Source organism: Macrobrachium nipponense, chromosome 21, assembly GCF_015104395.2.
Source record: "Macrobrachium nipponense isolate FS-2020 chromosome 21, ASM1510439v2, whole genome shotgun sequence".
In the NCBI taxonomy this organism is placed as follows: domain Eukaryota; kingdom Metazoa; phylum Arthropoda; class Malacostraca; order Decapoda; family Palaemonidae; genus Macrobrachium; species Macrobrachium nipponense.
In genome coordinates, this window is record NC_087212.1 from 33,516,814 (window position 1) to 33,541,050 (window position 24,237).

At 37.5% G+C, this 24,237-nt stretch overlaps 1 protein-coding gene across 7 annotated transcripts in view; it reads right to left on the reverse strand.

Annotated features, from left to right (window-relative positions):
- LOC135197906 (fasciclin-2-like) overlaps positions 1 to 24,237 on the reverse strand; it is a 257,105-nt gene that overhangs the window by 109,176 nt on the left and 123,692 nt on the right. For all 7 annotated transcript variants that reach the window (XM_064225136.1, XM_064225137.1, XM_064225129.1 and 4 more), the window contains one exon: positions 1,613 to 1,700. In XM_064225136.1, coding sequence (XP_064081206.1) covers positions 1,613 to 1,661 — 49 coding nt within the window. In that variant the 5' untranslated portion in view covers positions 1,662 to 1,700. The remainder of the gene's footprint in view (positions 1 to 1,612; positions 1,701 to 24,237) is intronic.

Consider the following 24,237-nt stretch of genomic DNA (forward strand, 5'->3'; position numbering starts at 1 on the left):
AAGGATTAGATTTTTACTTGTGTGGCTACGCACCTATTGGCTACTTAGCGAAGGGACCATCAGCTTATTGTGGGATCCGAACCACATTACATCAATAAATGAATTTCTAATCACCAGAAATAAATTCCTCTAGTTCCTCACTGGCAGCCATGGGAAGCGAACTCGGGCTACCAGACTGATAAAGCAAGCACGCAACCACTGAGGAACTAAAAGCTCTACAAACAAATGTAAACAAAATAACCACAATGCAGACGAATATCATCCTACATTTTTTTCATTAACGATCTGACAACACACAGGAAAAAAAAAAAGACATTGCACGCGCTCAAACAATCGTAAACAAACACACTTAACAAACAAGAAAAAAAAAAGAAAAAAACTTTCGAAACCAGACCTAACGAGACGAAGTGATATCATAAAAGAGAGCAAACACTCCAGACAATTAGTGTGTACATATCTCGGGTAGGTAAGCGTGCGAGGGGGCGCGCAAGCTATACACACACACACGCACACACACACACGAAACATATGAGTAAGAGGAAGCTGAATTCATAGACAGAGTGAAAAAAAAAAGAAGTGCCATCGAGTGTTCTTTAATTACTTTTCTTTCAATGACTTTTTTCTCTCTCTCTCTCTCTCTCTCTCTCTCTCTCTCTCTCTCTCTCTCTCTCTCTCTCTCTCTCTCTCTCTCTCGTTACTACTTGGACTGCTTGCAAAGAAGGGGTCTCTGACATCGGGAACAGTGGACAATACTCGGCCCTGTTAAGAACGCAAGCTTGGAACATTAAAAGTTAAAGACATTCCAAACTCTCTTAAAAAAAAAAAAAAAAAAAAAAAAAAAAAAAAAAAAAATTCTGTAAGAAAATTCCCAATTATTTCAAATGGCATCTGTGCCCCCCCCCCCCCCCCACCCCCCCCCCCCCCCCGTTCCACCCCCTCCCAAAAAAAAAAAAGAATCACGCTCTGCCGATAATTTTCGACTATGGCCCCCACCAAAACGACCCAAAGAAGGATTTCCAGTATTTGCGATTACAAAGACGGGGGATTCCACCAGGGGGCTTGCTTGGGCCGGAGGGAACGAGGCAGATAAGGCGGAGATTACAATAGAAAGGAACTTGGGGACTGCTCCAGGGATTTACTTATTATGGGACACGGAAACCTAATCACCTTTCGCTCGCTTGGCGTACATGTAGGTATACATGTACACAAATGAACGTACAGGTGTACTACACATTATCCACCCTCTCTCTCTCTCTCTCTCTCTCTCTCTCTCTCTTCTCTCTCTCTCTCTCTCTCCAATGTTTAGCATATATATATATATATTTCTATATATATATATATATATCTATATATATATATATATATATATATGTAATAATATCTATATCATACATACTATATCCGGATATTCTTGATGAGACAACGACCTTCCTAAAAACCGGACAAATTAAAACAACCAACGACCGCCTTAAAAAAAAAAAAAAAAAAAGAAGAAAAATGGTGAGAAACTGAACAATTCCGCATCCCTCGATCGTAATGAAGTGAAACTCTCATCCGTGACGGCCGTTGGGGGGAGAGGGAGAAAAAACGCTGGCACTGGTGTAGTACTTACCGTGTATTAAAGCTAGAAGGGTGAGTAAGGCAGTGCTAAGCGACGTCATGGCTGCGAAGTCTCGCCACAGCTGGACTGAACCTCAAATCTGTTACAAAGGAGAGAGACAAATAATTAGTACAGTTTCTTTAATAATAATAATAATAATGATAATAATAATAATAATAATAATAATAATATATAATGTATACGTGCACCAAGCCAAATCGTGTTACACGAGAGAGAGAGAGACGAGAGAGAGAGAGAGAGAGAGGAGAGAGAGAGAGAGAGATACGAATTTTTATAATAATAATAATAATAATAATAATAATAAAATAATAATAATAATAATCTATACGTGCACCAAGCCCAAGTCGTGTTACACTAGAGAGAGAGAGAGAGAGAGAGAGAGAGAGAGAGAGAGAGAGAAATGGCTACGTTTAGGTATGGTACTATCCAATCACATATAAAATCAATATTGTAATTTTTAACGTTTTCCAGTTTTAGTGACCACATGCACATAGCAATGTGATATTTGTGTTAAAAAATTCAATCATTGTTCACCCACCTATTTACAAATAAAAATCTGAGCGAAACCAAAAGAAAAGAATAGTAAAAAAGCCCGAACACATTAGGCAGTGTGTGTAGAAGCAGAATGGATGTTCATCATATGATCCACACAAATACACTCGTGTGTGTATGTAAGTGTGTGTGTACTTATTACTCTTCACTAGACTTTGATGGCCTTTTTTTTTTTTTTTTACCTCATACTGGAATAAAACAGTGAACCAGAACACATTAAAATAATGGTGATCCAGGAATGGAATAAGGAGAAAGGTAGAGTTCTAGGGTCTCCTGCAACCTGGGTAGAGTTTGCAACAGGCTTGGTTGGATTCAAATTCATCCATTCAAGAGTTCCAACAATGGAAGGCAGCATCTCTCTCTCTCTCTCTCTCTCTCTCTAGACACATTACTCACATAATACGGTTAATTAATCTGCGTAATTAAAAGTGTCTAGAATCAGAACCTAAAGGAGAACCAACGAGAAAGGGAAAGCCTACTTTTCCTGGAGAGAGAGAGAGAGAGAGAGAGAGAGAGAGAGAGAGAGAGAAGAGAGTGCTAGCGGCGGTCGGAGCAGGCCTACTCCCACAGGACGCAGATAACAATCAAATTTGGCTAACAAGATCAGATTAGCTGATTAGAACCCTCAGGTCACCCCTCCTCCCACCCCAACTCACCAAGCACGCCCAACCACCCCGCCCACCGTAAACCCCAAAATCCACCGACTCCCTTCACACACACTTCTACTGTCAGCGGTAACAATTTGGCAATAATTCGATTCGGCTGGCTCATGGCATAGGCAGATACTGTAGGCCTCTAGGCGGCGAAAAGGGAGGGAGAGAGGGAGGGGGTGACAGGATGGGGAGCTCTTAGGCCTACAGGAAATGCATAAAAGAAAGGCAGTAAAAATAGTTGTTCCGCTTTGTGCTTTGTACTGTCACTAACGTACATACGTACATTCATAGTGATATATATATATATTTCGAATAAATGACAATAATAATACTAATAAAAATAATATGAACACTGACCAATTGTTGACCAAAACTAAGAGAGCAAGAGAAGCAAGCCATAAGAAAAACTGAGACGACTCAATACAAGATTAATTCGCACAATGCAACCATCCTTTTTACCAAGAAGTGCTTGAGAGGGGGTCTACTTCCTTCCAGTAATTAATAATAATTAATAATTAATAATTAATAATAATAATAATAATAATAATAATAATAATAATAATAATCAGAAAAAAACACAAGGCAATATGGAAACATCCTATACCGAATATCACATCCCATACCTTACAGACCACAAAAGCAACGATCGTCCCCTGACGTCATTTCCATAATCCATAGAACCTAGTGGGGGAGAAAGAAGGAGGGAGGGGGGAGGGTGATGAAAAGGGGGGAGGAATAGAAGGCAAACCAGAATGCATCACAATAAAGCCAAGATTAGGCGATACATAAATAAACATAATGAAGAATCCCCTCAAGTCATCGCTTGTGGAAAAGGGAGTTATCTGGAGCTATCTGACGGTTCCCTGATAACAATGGACTGATAGAGTCATACAGAGTTTACTGAAGCGTGTTATCAATGCTGACCGTGATTTATATAAAAACTGGCAGCCCGTGAGGATTAAACGTCATTAACTCGACGATTTGTTCATGTGAAAAGCTGCCCATAAGTAATGATAACACTGGATCAGATCTTGCTTAAAACCAATATTTAGGCTATAATGCGTTGAATCACTTTTTTGTATGCAAACGTACATATGCTCAATCACACACGTGCGCTCTCCCTATCTCATGCACACACACACACACACACACACACACACACACATATATATATATATATATATATATATATATATATACTATATATAGTATTATATATATATATATATATCGGTTAACGTATATGAAAATATTAATTCCGAGGTAGAGCGAATTGGATATTAAAGGACAATTGTAGCTTAATGCATGTATATGAATCACGGTGATGTGATAAAAAAAGAAAAAATATTATAATAATTATACTATATATATGTATGTATCTATATATATATATGTGTGTGTTGTGTGTGTGGTGGTGTGTTGTGTTTGTGTGTGTGTGTATGATTTTTATTATCACATCACCGTGATTCATATACATGCATTAAGCTACAATTGTCCTTTAATATCCAATTCGCTCTACCTCGGAATTAATATTTTCATATACGTTAACCGATATAAGAGGCTGAAAATTATTCTTTAAGAAAAAAAATAACACAATTCAATGTAGCCGTCTTAGACATCAATATACTTCCTAATGCAGCTTAACCTTCTTAAAGAAGTTATTAAACAACTTCTTAAAGAGGTTATTAAACAACTTCTTAAAGAAGTTATTAAACAACTTCTTAAAGAAGTTATTAAACAACTTCTTAAAGAGGTTATTAAACAACTTCTTAAAGAGGTTATTAAACAACTTCTTAGAGGTTATTAAACAACTTAAAGAAGTTATTAAACAACTTCTTAAAGAAGTTATTAAACAACTTCTTAAAGAAGTTATAACAACTTCTTCAAGAGGTTATTAAACAACTTCTTAGAGGTTATTAACAACTTCTTAGAGGTTATTAAAACAACTAAAGGAAATTATTAAACACTTAAAGAGTTATTAAACACCTTCTTAAGAAGTTTTAACAACTTCTTAAAGAATTATTAAACAACTTCTTAAAAGAGTTATTAACGCCTTCTTAAAGAAGTTATTAAACAACTTCTTAAAGAAGTTATTAAACAACTTCTTAAAGAAGTTATTAAACAACTTCTTAAAGAAGTTATTAAACAGCTTCTTAAAGAAGTTATTAAACAAGGCCTCTTCCTGTTAATCAAAAGTCGTAATTCAAATACTAATACGAAAGTAAAAACTTCGGTACATTTTTTAAGTATCTAAGAAGTAGTAAAATGCACAGGTCCATAAAAGTGATAAAAGTGACTCAATATATCATCATCTCCGAGAGATTTTCAACACGATGGCTTAACCTCACGAAATCTTACTCGATTTTTATTATTTTAATATTCCCTTTTCATTATGACCCCTAAATTACCGACGTTCAAAAATGATTAAATGAATGCTTTTAAGTTTCATGTCTCGTTTCTCAGAAAGTGCCTCACAATATCAATTCGTATTACCCAATGTATAAATCAAATGTACAACAAAATCATATCCATATCGAAGCGATTGTGCTCATTAAATTTAACCATAATACAAACAGCTTCATATCTGAACAATGGTAACATTAATGACAAACAAGTAAAACAGGCGGCGAAGTGTCTTCGGCGCAATCGAGTTTTCTGTGAAGCGTATAATGCGGCATGAGCTGGGCCCCTGAAACTTTCAGCCACGGCCCGGTGGTGGTCTGTCCAATAGCATTGCCAGATGGCGATCATGGCTGACTTTATAATCTAAATAAAATAAAAACTACCCAGGCTAGAGGGCTGCAATTTGCTATGTTTGATGATTGGAGGGTGGATGATCCACATATCAATTTGCAGCCCTCTGCCCTCAGTAGTTTTTAAGATCTGTGGGCGGACAGAATATGCGGACGGACAGACATGGCCTTCTCAAAATATTTCTTCTAAAGAAAACTAAAAGTAAATATATACATCAGCTATTTGGTAGTCGCTCAAAGTTCTCCCAACTTGTAGACCTAAAAATAGCGATAAGCCTCCTTACGGAATTAACTGTACTCTGTTAAAAGGGAAAACTGGAGCGTGACATCATATAAATACATTACGTGAACAAAGGTAAAGATGTCTGTGGAAAAGCTCGGCGCTCGCTATTCAGCATAAATATTGTGATATAGTTGTACAAGGACATTACAGAGATTTACGTAACGTACTTAGTGGCATTACCGCGCAACCTGAAACCTCAAGTACTGATGACGTAAGTACCTTGCAAGGGGGTGATGATGTTTGCAGCACATCAACAAACCCTTAACGCAGACTTCTGGTTTCGAACAAGACTCATCCACGAATGCCATTATTCCCACATAGTGTGTTGTAGTGAGATTTTAATCTTGAGGGTCTAATTATTATTATTATTAAGATGAACCCTTTGTCATATGGGACAAGCCTACAGAGGCCACTGACTTTGAAATTCAAGCTTCCAAAGAATACGGCGGTCATCAGAAGGAGGTAACAGAAGGTAGCGGTCATCAGAAGGAGGTAACAGAAGGAAGCGGTCATCAGGAGGAGGTAACAGAAGGTAAAGGGAAAAACAGAAAGAAGAGCTCGCTTATTAAAGAAAAAAATGACTTATTATGTGAAGATTTTTATAAGTTTCCTGGTTTTTCAATGAGAATAATTCATAAATTATCATCAACGTCTCCAACGTCGTGTAAAGTAAAGTGTCTCTGAAATTCCCCAGCTTGTACTTTTCCTGTGCTTTATCTTCCACAAATCTCCTCTCATCTCAAGCCTAGGTCTCCCCACTTCCTCTGTGCCCATAGAAGCCCGGCTGACACTATCAGGTACTATTTATTCTCTCCAGGCCTGAGAGAAGAATTTGTCCGAGCTATCTCCATCTACCTGTCTCACCCACATGAAGTACTTCAGTATGTTACCTTTACCTGTCATTTGAATTCTAAAATCGTCCTTGAAGTTTTAATTCTCAAACTAATAAAATATTTTACATGGGGTTCATACCATCACTCATGTCTAAACTCCAATGCATACCGTAATACTTATGCATAATCTTAGTGGTTTATTTCTAGAGCTTATCCTGCCCATTTTTATTATCTTCATTATTAGTTTTCTGTAAAAGAAAACTATTGATATGACTTTTTGTCTGTCCGTCCGTCCTTTTCATGTCCACCCTCAGATCTTAAAACCTACTGAGGCTAGAGGGCTGCAATTTGCTATGTTGATCATCCACCTTCCAATCATCATACATATCAAATTGCAGCCATCTAGCCCCCTTAGTTTTTTTTTAAATTGATTTACCATAAGCATAGGTCTAGCAACGCAACAACAGAGGCCACCAAAGCTAACTGAGAGTTTCCTGGGCCGCGATTCATACAGCATCAGTATACCGAGACCACCGAAAGATAGATCTATTTTTCGGAGGCCTTGATTATACGCTGTACAGAAAACTCGATTCTTCGGCACATTTTTTTATTTGTTTATTCTTACGCTAAATTCCAAAAACAAAAGAACCTGTTCGTAAATATTTGAAAGATTCCACCTCATTACTCCTCACTAACCCAATGTTATTTTTACCTTCTACAAATATTTTGTCCTCATTACTTCTGTTTTTGTTAGATTGGCCCATGGTGCATTTCATTAAGCAAGCTTTGTGAATGTTGAAGTGTTTTGTTGATTAAAACAGCATCATCTACATATTCTAAGTCTGTCAAGTTTTTATCATTACTTCTGTCTAAACCTTTGCTCCCTCCTTCCATATCAGACCAACTTCATCATCATAAAATCTATGCGAAGGCAAACATTCCCTTGCAGCTCCCCACTATATTTGCTGCCAATTCACTTTGCATTTATTTCGTTCATGAATAATTTCAATTAGATTTACATATTTATGGAGACTGACATAATGATTCAAGAGCCTCTATAATACTGCTCTGAGGACAAACTATCGAAAGCCTTCTCGTAATACATGCACGAGTAAGTTTTATTGTTTTCAAATAGGCATATATAATTCAGACGGTGCTTTTTTTGTGCTGACGTTGCATGGAACCAGTGGTTATTCAACAACGGGACCAACGGCTTTACGTGACTTCCGAACCACGTCGAGAGTGAACTTCTATCACCAGAAATACACATCTCTCAATGGAATGGCCGAGAATCGAACCCGCGACCACCGAGGTGGAACGCTAATACCATACCAACCACGCCGCTGAGGCGCTCTGTATAATTCAGAAGCATGGCGTGACAGACCATTAATGCTTTCCTTAAACCTAAGTTAGTTACCGAACAGTTTAATCCAAACTCTAAAATATACAGAAGAAAAGGAATGTTTCTCTATGTGTTACATAACATTAAACCTAAGCAGAAACAAACCACACCAAATGGATGCCATTGTAGCGAAATGTCTTCACCCCGACAACACCCAACCACGCTAGCTAATAACCTGTTTGGTGACTGTCAACTTGTGACTGAAATACGACTAAAGGATCTGACTGGTCTCTTACGCAATGAATTAACACTATAGGGAGGAAGTAGGGGAATATATTCTCTCGAAATAATAAAGAAGAGAACTGAGCTTAAAAATGGAAAACAATTATATCTTCAAAATAATGTAGGTATTTTTCTTAGTTTACTTTCTCTTTCCGTAGCCCAATATTATTAAAATCACAGCAGTCGAAGTTACCATAATTAAAAGGCGACACCTAAGGCAGTGAGGATTGCGGAAAGCTTTCGAACTGACCCAACACCAAATCTTTACTCTACCTGAAACCAAACGAATATCTATAATTACTGTAATACAGACATCATGCATAACTATACTCTGTTTTTTTCCATCTGTCCATCCGCCTGTAGTGTTTTCGCATGGTAACAGTGCGTCCCAGGCTGTAAATAGTTACGCTTGTGTAAGTTTTAGGTAAATAAAAGAATATCTGGGTGTATATTTGCAACTGAAAAGTGTTTTAATAATTTACTGTATGCGAATTACACCGTTAAGATTCGAAATAGGATATTATTTAAACCCCGGGAAGCAGTGTTACCATGCGCAAACACCATAGGCAGATGGACAGATGGAAAAAAACAGAGTATAGTTATCATAAGTTGATGCTTTCGAACGTAGTGGTGCTTCTCAGCTCTCTTAACTGCATAAAGGCACGCCATGCCAATGAACCTACACTAAACAGTTTACAGAAAGTAGTAAACAACTCACGTAACCGCACGCCTTTAAAAAAGGCCAATTACGTAAGCATACCACGTTGATCCTAGCATAGCTGTACCACCAGATGGTAACTTACATAATATCCCTTTGAAAGTAGGCATGGGCATAAGTAAGCCTTCATGCCCTCCGAACACGGAGGGTATAGGTAAGCCAACATGTCCTTCGAACAAGCAGGAAATATGTAAACCTACATCCCCTTAGAACAGGCAGGGCATAAGTAAGCCAACCATGTCCTTCGAATAACGAGGGCATATGTATGCCAACATGTCCTTCGAACAACGAAGGCATAAGTAAGCCAACATATCCTTCGAACAACGATGGCATAAGAAAGCCAACATATCCTTCGAACAACGAGGGCATAAGTAAGCCAACATATCCTTCGAACAACGAAGGCATAAGTAAGCCAACATATCCTTCGAACAACGATGGCATATGTATGCCAACATGTCCTCGGAACAAGCAAAGTATACGTAGGTAAGCTAACATATCCTTCGAACAAGCAAAATACGAATATACCATAAAACTAGCAAGTGTGTGGATATAAATTAGGTATTCCACGCTACGCCGTGAGACGTCTGTATGCCAGAACAACGCCCAGGCGTCGGGCGACGGGCATACTGTTAGTATGACGGTGTTAACGGCCACCGCTGCTGCGTTGCTTCCTGATGTATAATTAACGCCCGGCGACAATGGAAGGAAGCGGCTGTCCTCCCTTCTACACGCGGACAACCAAGTCCCCCCCCCCCCCCCCCTCCCCCCCCCCCCTTTCTCATCTCTCTCTCTCTCTCTCTCTCTCTCTCTCTCTCTCCTGCACAACTCAGCCCTTTCCTTACCTTTCATAACTTATGGAGAGAGAGAGAGAGAGAGAGAGAGAGAGACTCAGTCTACCGTAATAGTATGCATAAATAATGTATATAGAGCAAGGGAGGGAGATAATCGGTAGGGAATACAATACTGATAAATATCTATAGCATATGGAATGAAGGGGGAAGAGAGAAATGGGCAACGTGGGGTCTACAGATCGAAAGAGAGAGAGAGAGAGAGAGAGAGAGAGAGAGAGAGAAACTGACTAATCTTGATACATAAAACACACGGAGAATATATATATATATATATATATATATATATATATATATATAGATATATATATATATACTATATATATGTAAAACTTGTGTTATATACTACGTATCTGTGTGTATGTGGACGTCTTTCAGTAGATCCATTTTAATATTTCACTTACAACAACCTAACTTTAGGTTGTTGTAAGTGACATTGAAAACAAATGAAAAAACAAGAAACATCCAGTGAATTAATCAGGTGCATATTTCTGTATTAGAGCATTCTGCTCTTTTATTCGGAATACACTTCTCTATAAAATTTCTTATATTTATGTCAATGTTCGGAGAAATAAACTATGACCATTATCATTAAATATCCTACCTTTAACGCTTACTGCGTAAGAGGTTTGAATTATTATTATAATATATAATAATTTTTTTTTTGAAAATTCAAATTTTTCGACCGTTCCGATTGCCCTAGTGATTAATCTTATTGTAATGCAAATGGCATCTATAGAGAGAGAGAGAGAGAGAGAGAGAGATTATGACGGAATCCCCCTCGTTTTGGTGGTGTACATTTTGACAGAGCAATGGATACTAATGTTTTCTCCCTTCTTCTATACACCACACACACACACACACACACACAGCACCAAAGCTGAAGCCCACAACAGCTGAATAACGCCTAAGTACATAATTCACTGTTTAGGCCAACATAGGCCTATAGGAGTTAATGGAACACGCCCATTCGTCCATCCATGCCCAGTTCGAGATTCGAACACTGGTCGTACATTTCTGAGCTAAACAAGCTGCCAACAGGCCTTACCTTACAGACCTTACATCTTGTTCGGGTTGCCCCAGGTCCCTCAGTGTGAGGCACCTCTAATGTCTACCAGAGAGTTGCTAGTACATCTTCCGGTATATTTTGCATCTTCCAATCTTGGATGGTCTGGGATGCAGTTTAGATATTTGTCGAGCTTATTCTTAAACACATCTACGCTCACTCCTGATATTCCTCAGATGAGCTGGCAACGCATTGAAATAGACGCTGCATTATCGATGCTGGTTGCGTAGTGGATTAATGTCCTGTGTGCTTTCCTTATTTTTCCTGGTATAGTTTTTGGGCACTATTAATCTACCTCTGCTTGCTCTTTCTGATATTTTTAGTTCCATGATATTTTCTGCTATTCCTTCTATCTGTTTCCATGCCTGAATTATCATGTAGCGTTCCTCTTCCCCTTTCCTTTCTAGACTATATAATTTTAAGAATTGTAGTCTTTCCCAGTAATCAAGGTCTTTAACTTCTTCTATTCTAGCTGTAAAGGACCTTTGTAACACTCTCTATTTGTGCAATATCCTTTTGATAGTGGGGTGGGTACCATATCATATTGCAATATTCAGTGGACTACGAACATATGTTTTATAAAGCATAATCATGTGTTCAGCTTTTCTTGTTTTGAAGTGCCGTAACAACATTATATTTTTGCTTTACATTTTGCCAACAGTTGGCGCCTAATTTGATCATTGGCATAACATGTTCCTATTCATCATCACACAAGGGTCTTTAACTGCTTCCTTATTTGTGATTGTCTCATTATTAGGTCCCTTATATGCATATAGCTTTCTTTCTCTGTCTCCATAATTTATTGATTCAAATTTATCAGAGTTAAATACCATCCTATTTATTACCTCTGCCATCATATACTTTGTTAAGGTCTCTTTGCAGAGCGTTCCTATCTTCATCACAAGTAATTTCTCTACTTATTCTTGTGTCATTCTGCGAAAACTACTCACTACCGAAATCCTTAACATTATTGTCTATGTCTTCAATCATAATAACAAACAGTATTGCAGCTAACACCGTACCTTGCGGCACACCGGATATTACCTTGGCTTCATCCGATTTCTCGTCGTTTGCAATAACTATCTGTTTTCTGTTGTGTAAAAATTCTTTTAACCATCTTCCTACTTTATTCCACGATATTGTGTTTTTCTAATTTTCTTCGCTAATATATTATGTCTACTTTATCAAAAGCTTTTGCAAAGTCTAAATAAACCCACATCTGTTTCATTTCCGCTTTTCATATTTTTGAATATGTTCTCACGGTGGACTAACAGTTGGGTTTGTGTACTTTTTCCGGGTACGAAACCATGTGTCCTTTATTAAACAATTATTTTTTATTAAATGTTTCATAATATTTTTCTTCATTACCCTTTCATACACTTTCATAATATGTGATGTTAGACTCACAGGCCTATAATTACTTGCCTCTAGTCTTGATCCACTTTTGAAAGTAGGGGTAATATATGCTAATTTGTGCTCATCATAAATCTTGCCTGTATCTACACTTTGTCTTAATAATATTGCAAGTGGCTTTGCGATAGAATGAACTACTTTCTTTAACAAAATAGCAGGAATTCCATCAGGCCCTGCAGCAGCTCCATTTTTAATTTCATTAATAGCTGCACAAATATCAGCTTCATTAATATCTATGTCAGCTAAATATTCACTATTTTCATCCCTTACTTCTATATCATTATCTTCATTATCTATTCTAGGGGTGAATTCTCTCTTATATCGTTCTGCCAGTATGTTGCAAATTTCCTTTTTTTCATTCGTTAATCTCCTTCATTCTTTAGAGGGCCTATTTCTATTCTTCTTTTATTCATCTTCTTCGCATATGAGTATAATAGTTTGGGATTTTGCTTGATATTTAATAGGGTTTTTTCTTCCAAGTCCCGTTTTTCATTTTCTTTTGATTGTATAATCTTTTGTTCTGCATTTTCTATCTTACTTTTTAGTTCTATAACTTTCCATGCATTTTTTTTTTTTTTGCTAGACCTTTTTTCCACTTTCTGATTTTCTGGAACAAGATCCTTCTGTCTCTTGGTATGCATGACTGATGTTTACTTTTCTTCTTCGGTATATATTTATCCACTATTTTCTCTAATATTTTATATAATATCTCCGTATTTACCTTTATGTCATCACTTACGAAAATATTATCTCAATCTTTGTTTAATTCTTCATTTATTTCTGACCATTTTATATTTTTACTGTAGAAGTTGTATTTTCCATATCCTTCCCACTTTTTCATTTCTTGCTTATCTCTGTTTTCACTTGCTTTGGAATGGACTGTTAATTCTATGACATTATGGTCTGAAATACTCGCATTATAAACTATTATTTCTTTAACATAATTCATCTCGTTCACAAATACTAGGTCTAAAGTATTTTCCTTTCTTGTTGGCAGGTGATTTATTTGTTGAATGTTGTATTCTAGTAGCATATCTAATAGCTTTTCGAATTGCCTCTTATCTTCTGCACTACTATTACTCTCTTTTTTATATGTATAAGTACATCCACAATCTCCTATTCGTTCTTTCCAGTCTACGAAAGGAAAGTTGAAGTCTCCAGATAGGAGAATAGTCCAGTCCTTGTGATTTCTACATATATCATCCAATTTTTCTATTATTAAGTCAAACTCTTTAGTATTAGGAGGTCTATATATTCTATGTTCATTAATTTTTCAGATTCAAATTCTACCGCTATTAGTTTCACATTCTGAGTTACTATATTTTCTCATATATTTTTCCTTGTTTTTTGTCTTTCCCATATATTGCGGTTCCCCCTTGATTCCTATTTTTTTCTATCTGATCTATAAGTTTGAAACCCTTTTTATTTGATCATCATTCCCAGTCTCTTGGGAATACCAGGTTTCACTTATATTCATTATATCTATTTTCTTTTCAATTTGGGTTAGTTCTTCTAAGTACTCTATTTTTCTTTTTGAGTTACTCGTAACTAAACCCTGCGCATTCATCACTATGATGGTTTGCGTGTTTTCTCCTTCATTTAATATTGGTAATAATAAGGATTTTCCCATGTCTCTTTCCTGTTCTGGTATGTTGTTCTTTTTTTCATTTCCAGAAATTTCTGACATTAAAAAATCCAACTTTTATTCCATAATATTTGTTCTTCCTTCAATCATAATTATTCATTTTGTGTCTGAATCTGCAATTTTCTCCATATCTGCAATATCCCCTTGCATAATAAAAACATTTATTATCTCTTGAGTAGAATCTTGGAGCTGATGCATTGAAATTTTTTGTTTTTTGCTGGCACCTCTGCATATCTCGTTGATGGCTTGCTTTTTTCTTTTACCTGATATTCTTCATTCCTCTCTTTATTTGTTTCTTTCTTATTTTGGATTTTATTGCTTGATTGGTTATTTATTTGATTATTTTTCATGGCTACAGGGTGCATATATTTACATTTTTTGTCGAACTTACATCCTTTTCCTTCTTTTAGGTTTTTGCATATTTTTGGATGTAGATCTCTGCAATCATCCTCATATCCATCTAAGTATGCACATTTACCATATATTTCATAGTTGTGACATACCTTAGGATGAGAGAGAGAGAGAGAGAGAGAGAGAGAGAGAGAGAGAGAGAGAGAGGTGGGGAGGGTTGTGATAAAATCTCAATATAAAGTTGGCCTTTACTTTGTGAACACTGGGGGTATAAAAGAGCAAAGCGTACATGCCTGCGGCTCTAGAGATTGAAAGGGGAAACGTCCTACGGAGGGAGAGAGAGAGAGAGAGAGAGAGAGAGAGAGAGAGAGAGAGAGAGAGAGAGAGAGAGAGAGAGAGCTGTTTTCCAAAATAGTCCAAATTTCAAGGACAAATGTTAAAACTTAAGGGAATTCTCAGTATAAAATTGACATTTCTCTCTCGTCACAAAAACTAAAGCAACAAACAGAGAGAGAGAGAGAGAGAGAGAGAGAGAGAGAGAGAGAGAGAGAGAGAGAGAACCTTTTATATAGTACTGTGTGTGCACCAATATATAAAAAAAGGGGAAACTCAGGAACAAATATGTCTTTTTTTTATCACTCTGTCCTCATGGAATGACCACAGCCGAAATAATAGAAACCTGACATTGCAAACAATAGACGAAACAAAGGAAGAGGAAGAAGCGGATCTTCATAGAAGTAAAACACAAAGGGCCGCTCAAGGGGAAAAATACACAATCTCGAAAACCATCGCTTACACAAAAATGTATGTGTAGATTTTACGATTACTTTTGTCTACTTTTATATTGGCAATCGAATGTGCTCTTAGGATTAATAATTCATTGGTATTACAATTCAGTACAGCGACCCAAGTCTCTCTCTCTCTCTCTCTCTCTCTCTCTCTCTCTCTCTCTCTCTCTCTCTTCCCTAATCGGCCTAATGCCAAAGTCCACATAGGACACATTTTATGGATATAAAGTATGAATACTATAAGACCCTAATACTACCCCAAGAAAGAGGTGTAAGGTCCCAAATTTTCTCTCCCGTACTTAATATTAGCATAATACACATTATTAATCAAGTCTGACACGGTTACCATTGACAGATATGGTTGGGGACCATTAAATGGAGTTGGGGGCTTTTCATGTCAACGGAAAACATAGATATGTTGAAAATAAGTAGAGATGCTGATGATTAAGCCATAGGAATGAAAAAAAAAATCGCCTCATGGCTGGAAAATATAAAGAAAATCACACGAGATTCATAGGAGTTAAGGAATAGAACGTGTAATGTACATTTTCATCAATGTTAAGTACCCTACGAAGGAGGAGGGTAGAAGAATAATGCAACATTCGCAATTCAATAAAAGCAAAGCAAGTATAACGAACAAAATTACTATTATTATTAACACCAGAAGTTCCAGTATAGAAGAATAATGCAACAATCGCAATTCAATAAAAGCAAAGTAAATATACTGAACAAAATAACTAACATCATTAACGTCAGACGTTCCCGTAGAGTATATATACTGAATAAATTTTCTAATATCATTAACACCAGAAGTTCCAGTAGCGCAGGTCAAAGCTGCTTCTGCACCTAATATTAGAGCGACTAATGAACCGTTCCAAAGTCTAAGGAATAATTTCACGAGATTTCATTTACTGAGCAGTTCGTATTGTATTCCTTCCGTCAATTATGCATGACATTATACCAATCTACGCAAACTGATATTTATACCAATTTAACATAGAACCAGTGAATTAAACACATTAAACGCATCAATTTGGGACACGCATACGGAGAAAAAAAAAACCCACACGAAAAGAATAAAAAATTAATTTGCCTATAAAAAATGGCCTTGAAAATATTCAGCTCGTGACCATTATCTTCAAACACCCCATCTCCCCTCTCCTCCCCCCCCCCCCCCCCCCCCCCCCCCCACCCCCACCCACCATCCACACCTCGACTCTCCCCTTCCTGGAATCCACAATGACAAAGCCACGTCGCCCAAACAAAACAAAAAAAAGTTGTCCAAAACCTGACAAATAGGGAATACTGATAACAAAAGGGGGAGAATACTGATGAGTGAGGAAATGGAAGGAAAAGCAATGATGGAGAAATTAATATCAGAAGGGAAGGATGACAGGTATTTATTCTATTCTTTGTCTATGAAAAAAAAAAACTTTAAAAGCTGTCTACGAAAAAATAATTTTTTTATTATTGATCAATTGATATTACATTAAACTTTCAATGAGTCCTTTTAATTTCACTGGGTTTGTTGAAAAAAAAATAAATGATAAGACCCGAATAAAATTCTTCCCCCTCTAATGTATAAGAGGCCTTTTCAACTCTACTGGACGGAAGGAAATCCACAAGGCATATCTCTCTCTCTCTCTCTCTCTCTCTCTCTCTCTCTCTCTCTCTCTCTCTCATTAGTCTTTCCCTTATTTCCTCACTATCAACGGAATCATTCATTCACTCATTCGCTCCCCTCTCCCATTCGGAAAATATCGAACCCCTCATCTCCCCTCCTCCGTCAGCCTTAAACACAAGGCGCGTGCTGCGGAAAGGAAAAGCAAAAGTTGCTCATTAGGAGACGCCGCAATAAACAAAAATATAAACAAATGAATAAAAATATCTCAAAATTCCTTTGGTAGTGTCAAAGTCAAGTTTGAATATCTGAAGGAGCAGACGCAGGGTAGGGAGACAGGAGTAGGTGCTAAAAATCCTAACTTTGCATAGAATGCCTCTTCCTGACCTAACCAGGCCTTACCTTCCTAATTTAACTTAGGGCACCGTGCCCTGATCTGGCCCAGGGAAAGGAGGGTGGGGAGCCTTACCCGCTGGAACCGGCCACCCAAGACACTGTATATCCTTGCCTCCCTACTCTGCATAGTACCTTTTTTGAAAAAGTAATGAAACAATATTTCGGCGATAATAAGGTGTCAAAAGGCCCTAAATAACGTCAAGTTTGAAATAAAATAACATATCAACAGAGAAGAGTAATATCGCGTCGTGGAATTGAAAGAAATCTATAGACCACCTGGCCTTGTCTTTCAAAATAAAATACAATAAATGCAAATTCGACGTAACTTTTTTTAATTATAAAAAAAGCTTCCAGGTGCAAAGACTTATATTCGTAAAAATAAATAAATATGAAAGTAAACTACTCAATATGAAGAAATTCACATTTGACTTAAAAAAAAAAAACAGAGTTACGGCCAAAGATTCCTTCTCAAGATGCTATGATGAGGCAATACCACAAACAGGCATCACAAACTAACAGTAAAAATCAAATACTTGTAAAAGATTGAAATTGAACATTACACAACTATCAATACATAAAACGAAAGGAATACAGACGAAGAATAAACAAAGTTAATAAAAGAAAAATATATCACACAGTGGTATAGGAAAGTTAGTAAAAAAAAAGTAGAAAAATATAATCAACTTGTGAGTCATCCATTTTAAACAAAATTGCGGATACGAGACAAATGATCCGCTACGCTCGTCACATGTCGTAACCAGCCGTGCACGAACGTCCGTCACGGGGAGAGAGAAAGAGAGAATAAGTAATGCCTATCTACTGAACCATTCAAAACTTCTGAATTGAACTTAAATTCATAAAAGTCGCAGATTTGTAACTTGTCACAACATAACTGAATTGACAACTACCTTTTGCTAAACGTAATCAAGCTTACAGTCTACAGAATCAGAATGTTTAATTCTCACTGAAAGGATAATGGTATCATTAATCTGATGTCCCATAGTTTAGCGTCAAAACAACACAGGTTATAGACGCCAACCACAAGGATAAAGAGAGATAGAAAGCAAGTAAGAATTAGTTCGGAGAGGCTTACTCGTCCACTAACACAACTGCGGTTATTGAAGACATCTCAACCCCTAACATACTCCGCATTCGTCGTCAAAAAATGTATAAATAAACAAAGCCTTCAGCGCAATCGGGGTCACTGTACGCAGCCATCAAACAGAGTATCAGTTACTTAATCGCCTCTCTCGACAATTTTGAAGTCTCCGTCGCAAAGGATTGATCTCGGATTAAGGCGGAGCAGCGGCGACAAAAAAAGGCTCTATTCGCGCCAAAGGAAACATACACAAGGATATCCAATAAGGATTACCAGCGACCGGGAGATGTCCTTTCTTAGATAAACATCGCCGACGCGTGTATGTGTGTGTGTGTTCCCGATGCTATAAGACTGTTTACATATATGAGGTTTCACCAGATCCTCCGGGTGACAAGGGAACGCGCGTGCTTTGCTCAGATTAAATGGTTGCGGTAGATGTCAAAGGTACAGATATACACCCTTCCTTTTGTCGTCCATTTTTCACAAAGGGCGTATGATTCAGCAACAGAAAGCGATTTTTAAAATTTTTTTAAAAATTTAATTTTATTATACTCTTTATGCAGCAAAGGTAAACGTAAGCCAAGAGACACTTAGTTTTGTTTACTGCATGACGTTATTCCGTTACGTCATAAATTCTGATCTTCAAGTTTATAAGGAAACATCAGTCGCGAAATGTGATGTACCTTGAACTACCTCTTTTATAAGCGATGTGAACTTTCACATCAACGGAACTGATGGTCATCAAATGAATGGTATGACGATAATCGTCATCTCCCAAAAATGCAAAAGATTTTAATTCCTCCCGTCCCCACCACCCACCACCCACCCCCCCCCCCCACCCCCCCCCCCAAAAAAAAAAAAAAATAAAATATATATATATATATAAACACCACACATATATATAATATATTATATTTATATAGTATATCCTATGATATATGTAATACATATATAATATATATTATATATAGATATATATACATCTATATCTATATATATATATCATATTATATACATACACACACACACACACACACACACACACGAGGACAGACCGTTTTATACAGAGAAACCCAATCACCAATACAGCATCTCCAGTTCTCTCTCTCTCTCTCTCTCTCTCTCTCTCTCTCTCTCTCTCTCTCTCTCTCTCTCTCTCTCCGGAATTGTAACAATAGAGGGGCAACTTTCTAAATCATAATGATGCCTATTTACCCATGTAAGTAAAATTATACATACTATTATACTATGTATTGCAGGGCTACTTTTTATTTTGTATTTTTAAGATTGTAAGATACAGAATGGCAATGTAAATAATTGGAAATAAAGCTTATTATTTTGTGTGTGTTCTCAACACTAATCCACCGTTACCATACATTAGACTGACCTCAATGAAGGCATGCAAGCAAATCCTGAACCGAGTAAAACTCCGATCTCGATCGATCGATCGATACGACTATTAGCTACTGGTCTCATTTTTTCAGCCCAATGTAAACAGGGAAGAAAAAAAGCACATAAAACTAATGTATCTACGTCACGCAGCTTCTGTTCTCTGGATATGGTTTTTTTTATACATTAAAAAAAGTTATAAAAGGCCAGTGCGTACTGCGCTCAAGATCTCCAAGCATTATCAGTTTCTAATTACCGACAAAAAACAGCTTCTATCATTTCTACAGTGCCAATCGAAACGGCATTTTCTTCGTTGACGTCTCTCATTTCACCCTCTCTGAGTAACGCCCCCATCCCCCCACAGCGCCCTTCACCTCCCCTTCCAAGAACCCACCCTCACCCCACCCTATTCCTCGAATCCTTACCAGATTCTCGCACTAATACTAATGAAGTGTCTTTTACCCTTCATACTCACCTAACAGCCCCATACAGTCCATAAAAACCCCTTCTCTTCATCCCCACTTCCCCTCTCCCCCCACTTCATAATCATCATCATACGATGCAGCTGCCCCTCCTCTAAATCCCCCTCCCACTCCACCTCCGGCCATCCCACGAAAACGGCTCCCTCTTATTGGAGGAGGATCGAGTAAGTGGAAGTTTGGGATAAAACTCTTCCATAAAGAACATAAGGCGTGACAATTGTAGCGGTGCGAGAGGATAATGAGCAGAAGCATCTTCATCTGCAATAGTAGTAGTAGTAGTAGAAGTAGCAGTAATAGTATTAATGGTCTACTGTAAGACTCCCAACTGTATGGATTCCCAATTTTTGACTAAAAATCAAGAATTCACTTCACTTAATATTGTATCTCATAAAACTAAATTTCTTTACTTTCTTCTTATCTATGAGCGCTGCTATCAAACCCATTCTTTAACCAAGAGATAATCAAAGCTACCAGCTCTCTCTCTCTCTCTCTCTCTCTCTCTCTCTCTCTCTCTCTCTCTCTCTCTCTCTCTCTCTCTCTCTCTCTCTCTCAATAAATACATCCTTGATTCTTCACTAAAAAAATATTTATTGTAAAGAAGATGATGATGATCAGGATGAAGACAGATCACTAAGGACGTAGCGAGGATGAAGGATCCAATGGCAAAAGAAAAGAAAAAAAAATTTACATGTAACGGGGAGCAAAATCTAAAATTTCAATGAAACACCTTCTTCATCCATGCGTACCTTATAAAAATATTATTTTCAGTCTAAAATTATATCATAATATAATAAAAATCTAAATTACCACAGACGGTCAGCCTCTCCAGCAAACCTTGAATATTGACCCGATTGGTAAACCATTCTTAGGACTCATTATATATGTCATTAAGATAAAGAAAAAGGAAAACGAAGAAAAGACAATGTCATTTAAAATAAGACAGTTATAAAATCTTGCGCACGGTAAGTAAAATGCTGTATAATGATACGACTGAAGAAAGGGCATCTCAAAGCATGCATAATAATATTATTTTATATACGGAGTTGGGCCACTCAAGATGAACCATTTTCTATATATAAAACGCCCTTACGTGGGTTTCCAGTATCACAGACGGCGCACAACTTCCAATGCAAAATACTCCAGCCCCAAAACAACGTCCCTTAATAATAATAACAATAATTACCTGTGGGGAGGGGGCAGAAATTAAAAAGCCCAGGTAAAGAGAGGCAGAGTCAACCAGTAATCAAAACATGGGGAGGGGGAGGGAGAAGGAAGGGAAGGGAGGGAGGGAATCTCTTGTTTTCGGCTTTCCTCTCCCCTATCGACACTAATAGCCCACGTCGAAGACACAGCAAGAACAGGGGAGGAGGAGGAGGACCCAGATAACGCACGCGGGGTGGGAAGAGAAAGGCGAACGAAAGCAAGGGTGACAATAAAAGGGTGGAAAAACAGTTATATATCCATGAAAGGAGTTCCTTTATGGAAAGGCAGAGAGGGGGCGTTATGAAATACCAATATGGGGAAATGAAGGGAAAGCGGAGGAGGAGGGGCTTGTTCTTTCGCTCCAAAGTGGGGCTGGAAAATGATGGATGATTTTCCTCAATTAATCGGTATTATGGAATTCACCGAAATGAAAAAAGAAAGGGGAAAAAATATCTCACAACCGAGGGAGGGATGTTCGGTCTTGCATTCCTTTGAAGAACTACGAAGGGGGAATGAAAAGGGCGATTTGGAATTTAGACCAAAAACTAAAAGTATGAAATGATGATGAAAACAAACAATTTCGAACATAAAGTGTATTGAAGGCATGGAAACCTATTGGAAAAACAACAGTGATGATTGTATCTTAAGCATAAATCCAACTCTACTTTTAAGAGAGAAGAGAGAGAGAGAGAGAGAGAGAGAGAGAGAGAGAGAGAGAATACCTTCAGCAAGAATCAAGTTACAAGTTGTAAGAACAGAGAAAGAGAGAGACAGAGATAAAATCTTAAGGATAAATTAAAAAATTGTAATAACAAAGAGAGAGAGAGAGAGAGAGAGAGAGAGAGAGAGAGAGAGAGAGAGAGAGAGAATATCTTAGGCATGAATCAAATTACAACTTGTAAGAACATAGAGAGAGACAGAGATAAAAACTTAAGCATGAATCAAACACATATTGCAATAACACACACACACGCAGAGAGAGAGAGAGAGAGAGAGAGAGAGAGATCAACACCGCAGCAAACATACTCCAAATACTTCCAGTCCTCCTCCGACTCATTCCAGCGAGCCACCTCAAACACTCGGGGGAAAGTCCTCGAACGCCAGTTGCCGATAATTACCACATAATCGTCTAAACAAAGTTATAATTGTTTTTATTATATTTATACCAACCGCGGGTCCCGACCAACCATCGACTCAATGCCCCCAGCTGCAGGATGTGCCACCCCCCCCCCCCCCGCCCCCCCCCGCTTCCCACTACTTCATTTGCGGGGACGACAAGGATTTGGATGTGAGAGAGAGAGAGAGAGAGAGAGAGAGAGAGAGAGAGAGAGGGGGGGGGGGGGGAATCCCACCACAATGTGCTGATATCATGTATATGAGAGAGAAGTGGGGAGGAGGACTAACATCTCATATACAAACGTGTTATATATATATCTTATATATATATAATATATAGTATATATATATATATATATATATATCTAATAAAAGGAGCCCATAAAACACCAAAATGTAGAGAGAAAAAGTACTATATTCAGAGACTGCTGTCTCTCTCTTCAGGTATAGAATGAGAAAAGTTTACAGAAAAGGTGGTATTCCATTCAGACCCATCGTTTCATGCGCCCGGAGCTTTCAATTACAAAATTTCTAAATGGTTAGCTGGCCTCCTTTCTCCTTTTTAGGCACTTTTTTTCTCCCAGTCACATCAAACATTCGGAAGACTTTTGTCACAAATTCAGAGAAGCACATATACTTCACAACATAAAACTTTTAAGCCTTGACGTAGACTCCCTATTCACAAAAGTACAGTACAGGACGTTCTTCAGTTTTTAAGGGAAAAATTAGATCCCCCTATTCAGATCATTTCCCTTTGGCACTTGACAAAATAATAAAGTTAGTTGAATTATGTGCATCTAATAACGTATTTTTCATTCGGGGAATCATTCTACAAGCAAAAATTCGGGTGTTAGTATGGGTAGTCCTTTAAGTCCTATTTTAGCCAATCTGTACATGGAATACTTTGAACTACAGTAATAAATGCAATAAAACCCACAACATGCTGTGGATGAGATACGTGGATGACATACTAACATTTTGGGATAATAAGTGGGGTAATTTTAATGAATTCCTCTCAAAATTAAACGCATTAGTGCCCAGCATCAAATTTAAAGTTGAATGGGAAACAGACAACAAAATTCCTTTTCTTGATGTTTTAATAATCAGAAGACACGACAGAATACAAATTTACCATATACAGAAAACCAACGTTCTCACTTTCATATATTCACTATTTTAGCTATCATGACAATACCATCAAGATAGGTCTAGCTAGCAACCTATTCTTAAGAGCCTTACGAATTTGTTCCCCAGATTTCCTGGAAAAAGAATTTGAACTAATTCGCAAGCAACTTTCATCTTTAAAGTATCCTGACCATATAATTGAGAAGCAATTCAAAAAGCAAACGTAATTTTCACCGACCCCCTAAGACAAGACCAGAGACACACCCAACAATAAAATAAAAATTCCCACCTGGAGACGATTAAGAGAGTAACTCACACCCTTGGGAAATCCAACCCTTTTGCATTTACCTACCCAAATACCTTAGCCAAATCCCTGATTAACGTCCAACAAAAGACATCGCCCAAAGACCTCTGGGGTATATGAGATCCCATGCCAGGACTGTGACCAATCTTACATCGGATTTACAGGTAAATCACTTCCCCAGAGATTAATACAACACAAACGGTCAGTTATGGTATGGACAACAGAACTCGGCTATTTTCAATCATAATAAATGAACATAACCATAGAATAAACGGGAATATGTCACGTGTAATTTATAGCAGCAAACTGCCGGTACAAGAGTCAAATGATGGAATCGGCCTTAATAAAAGAGAA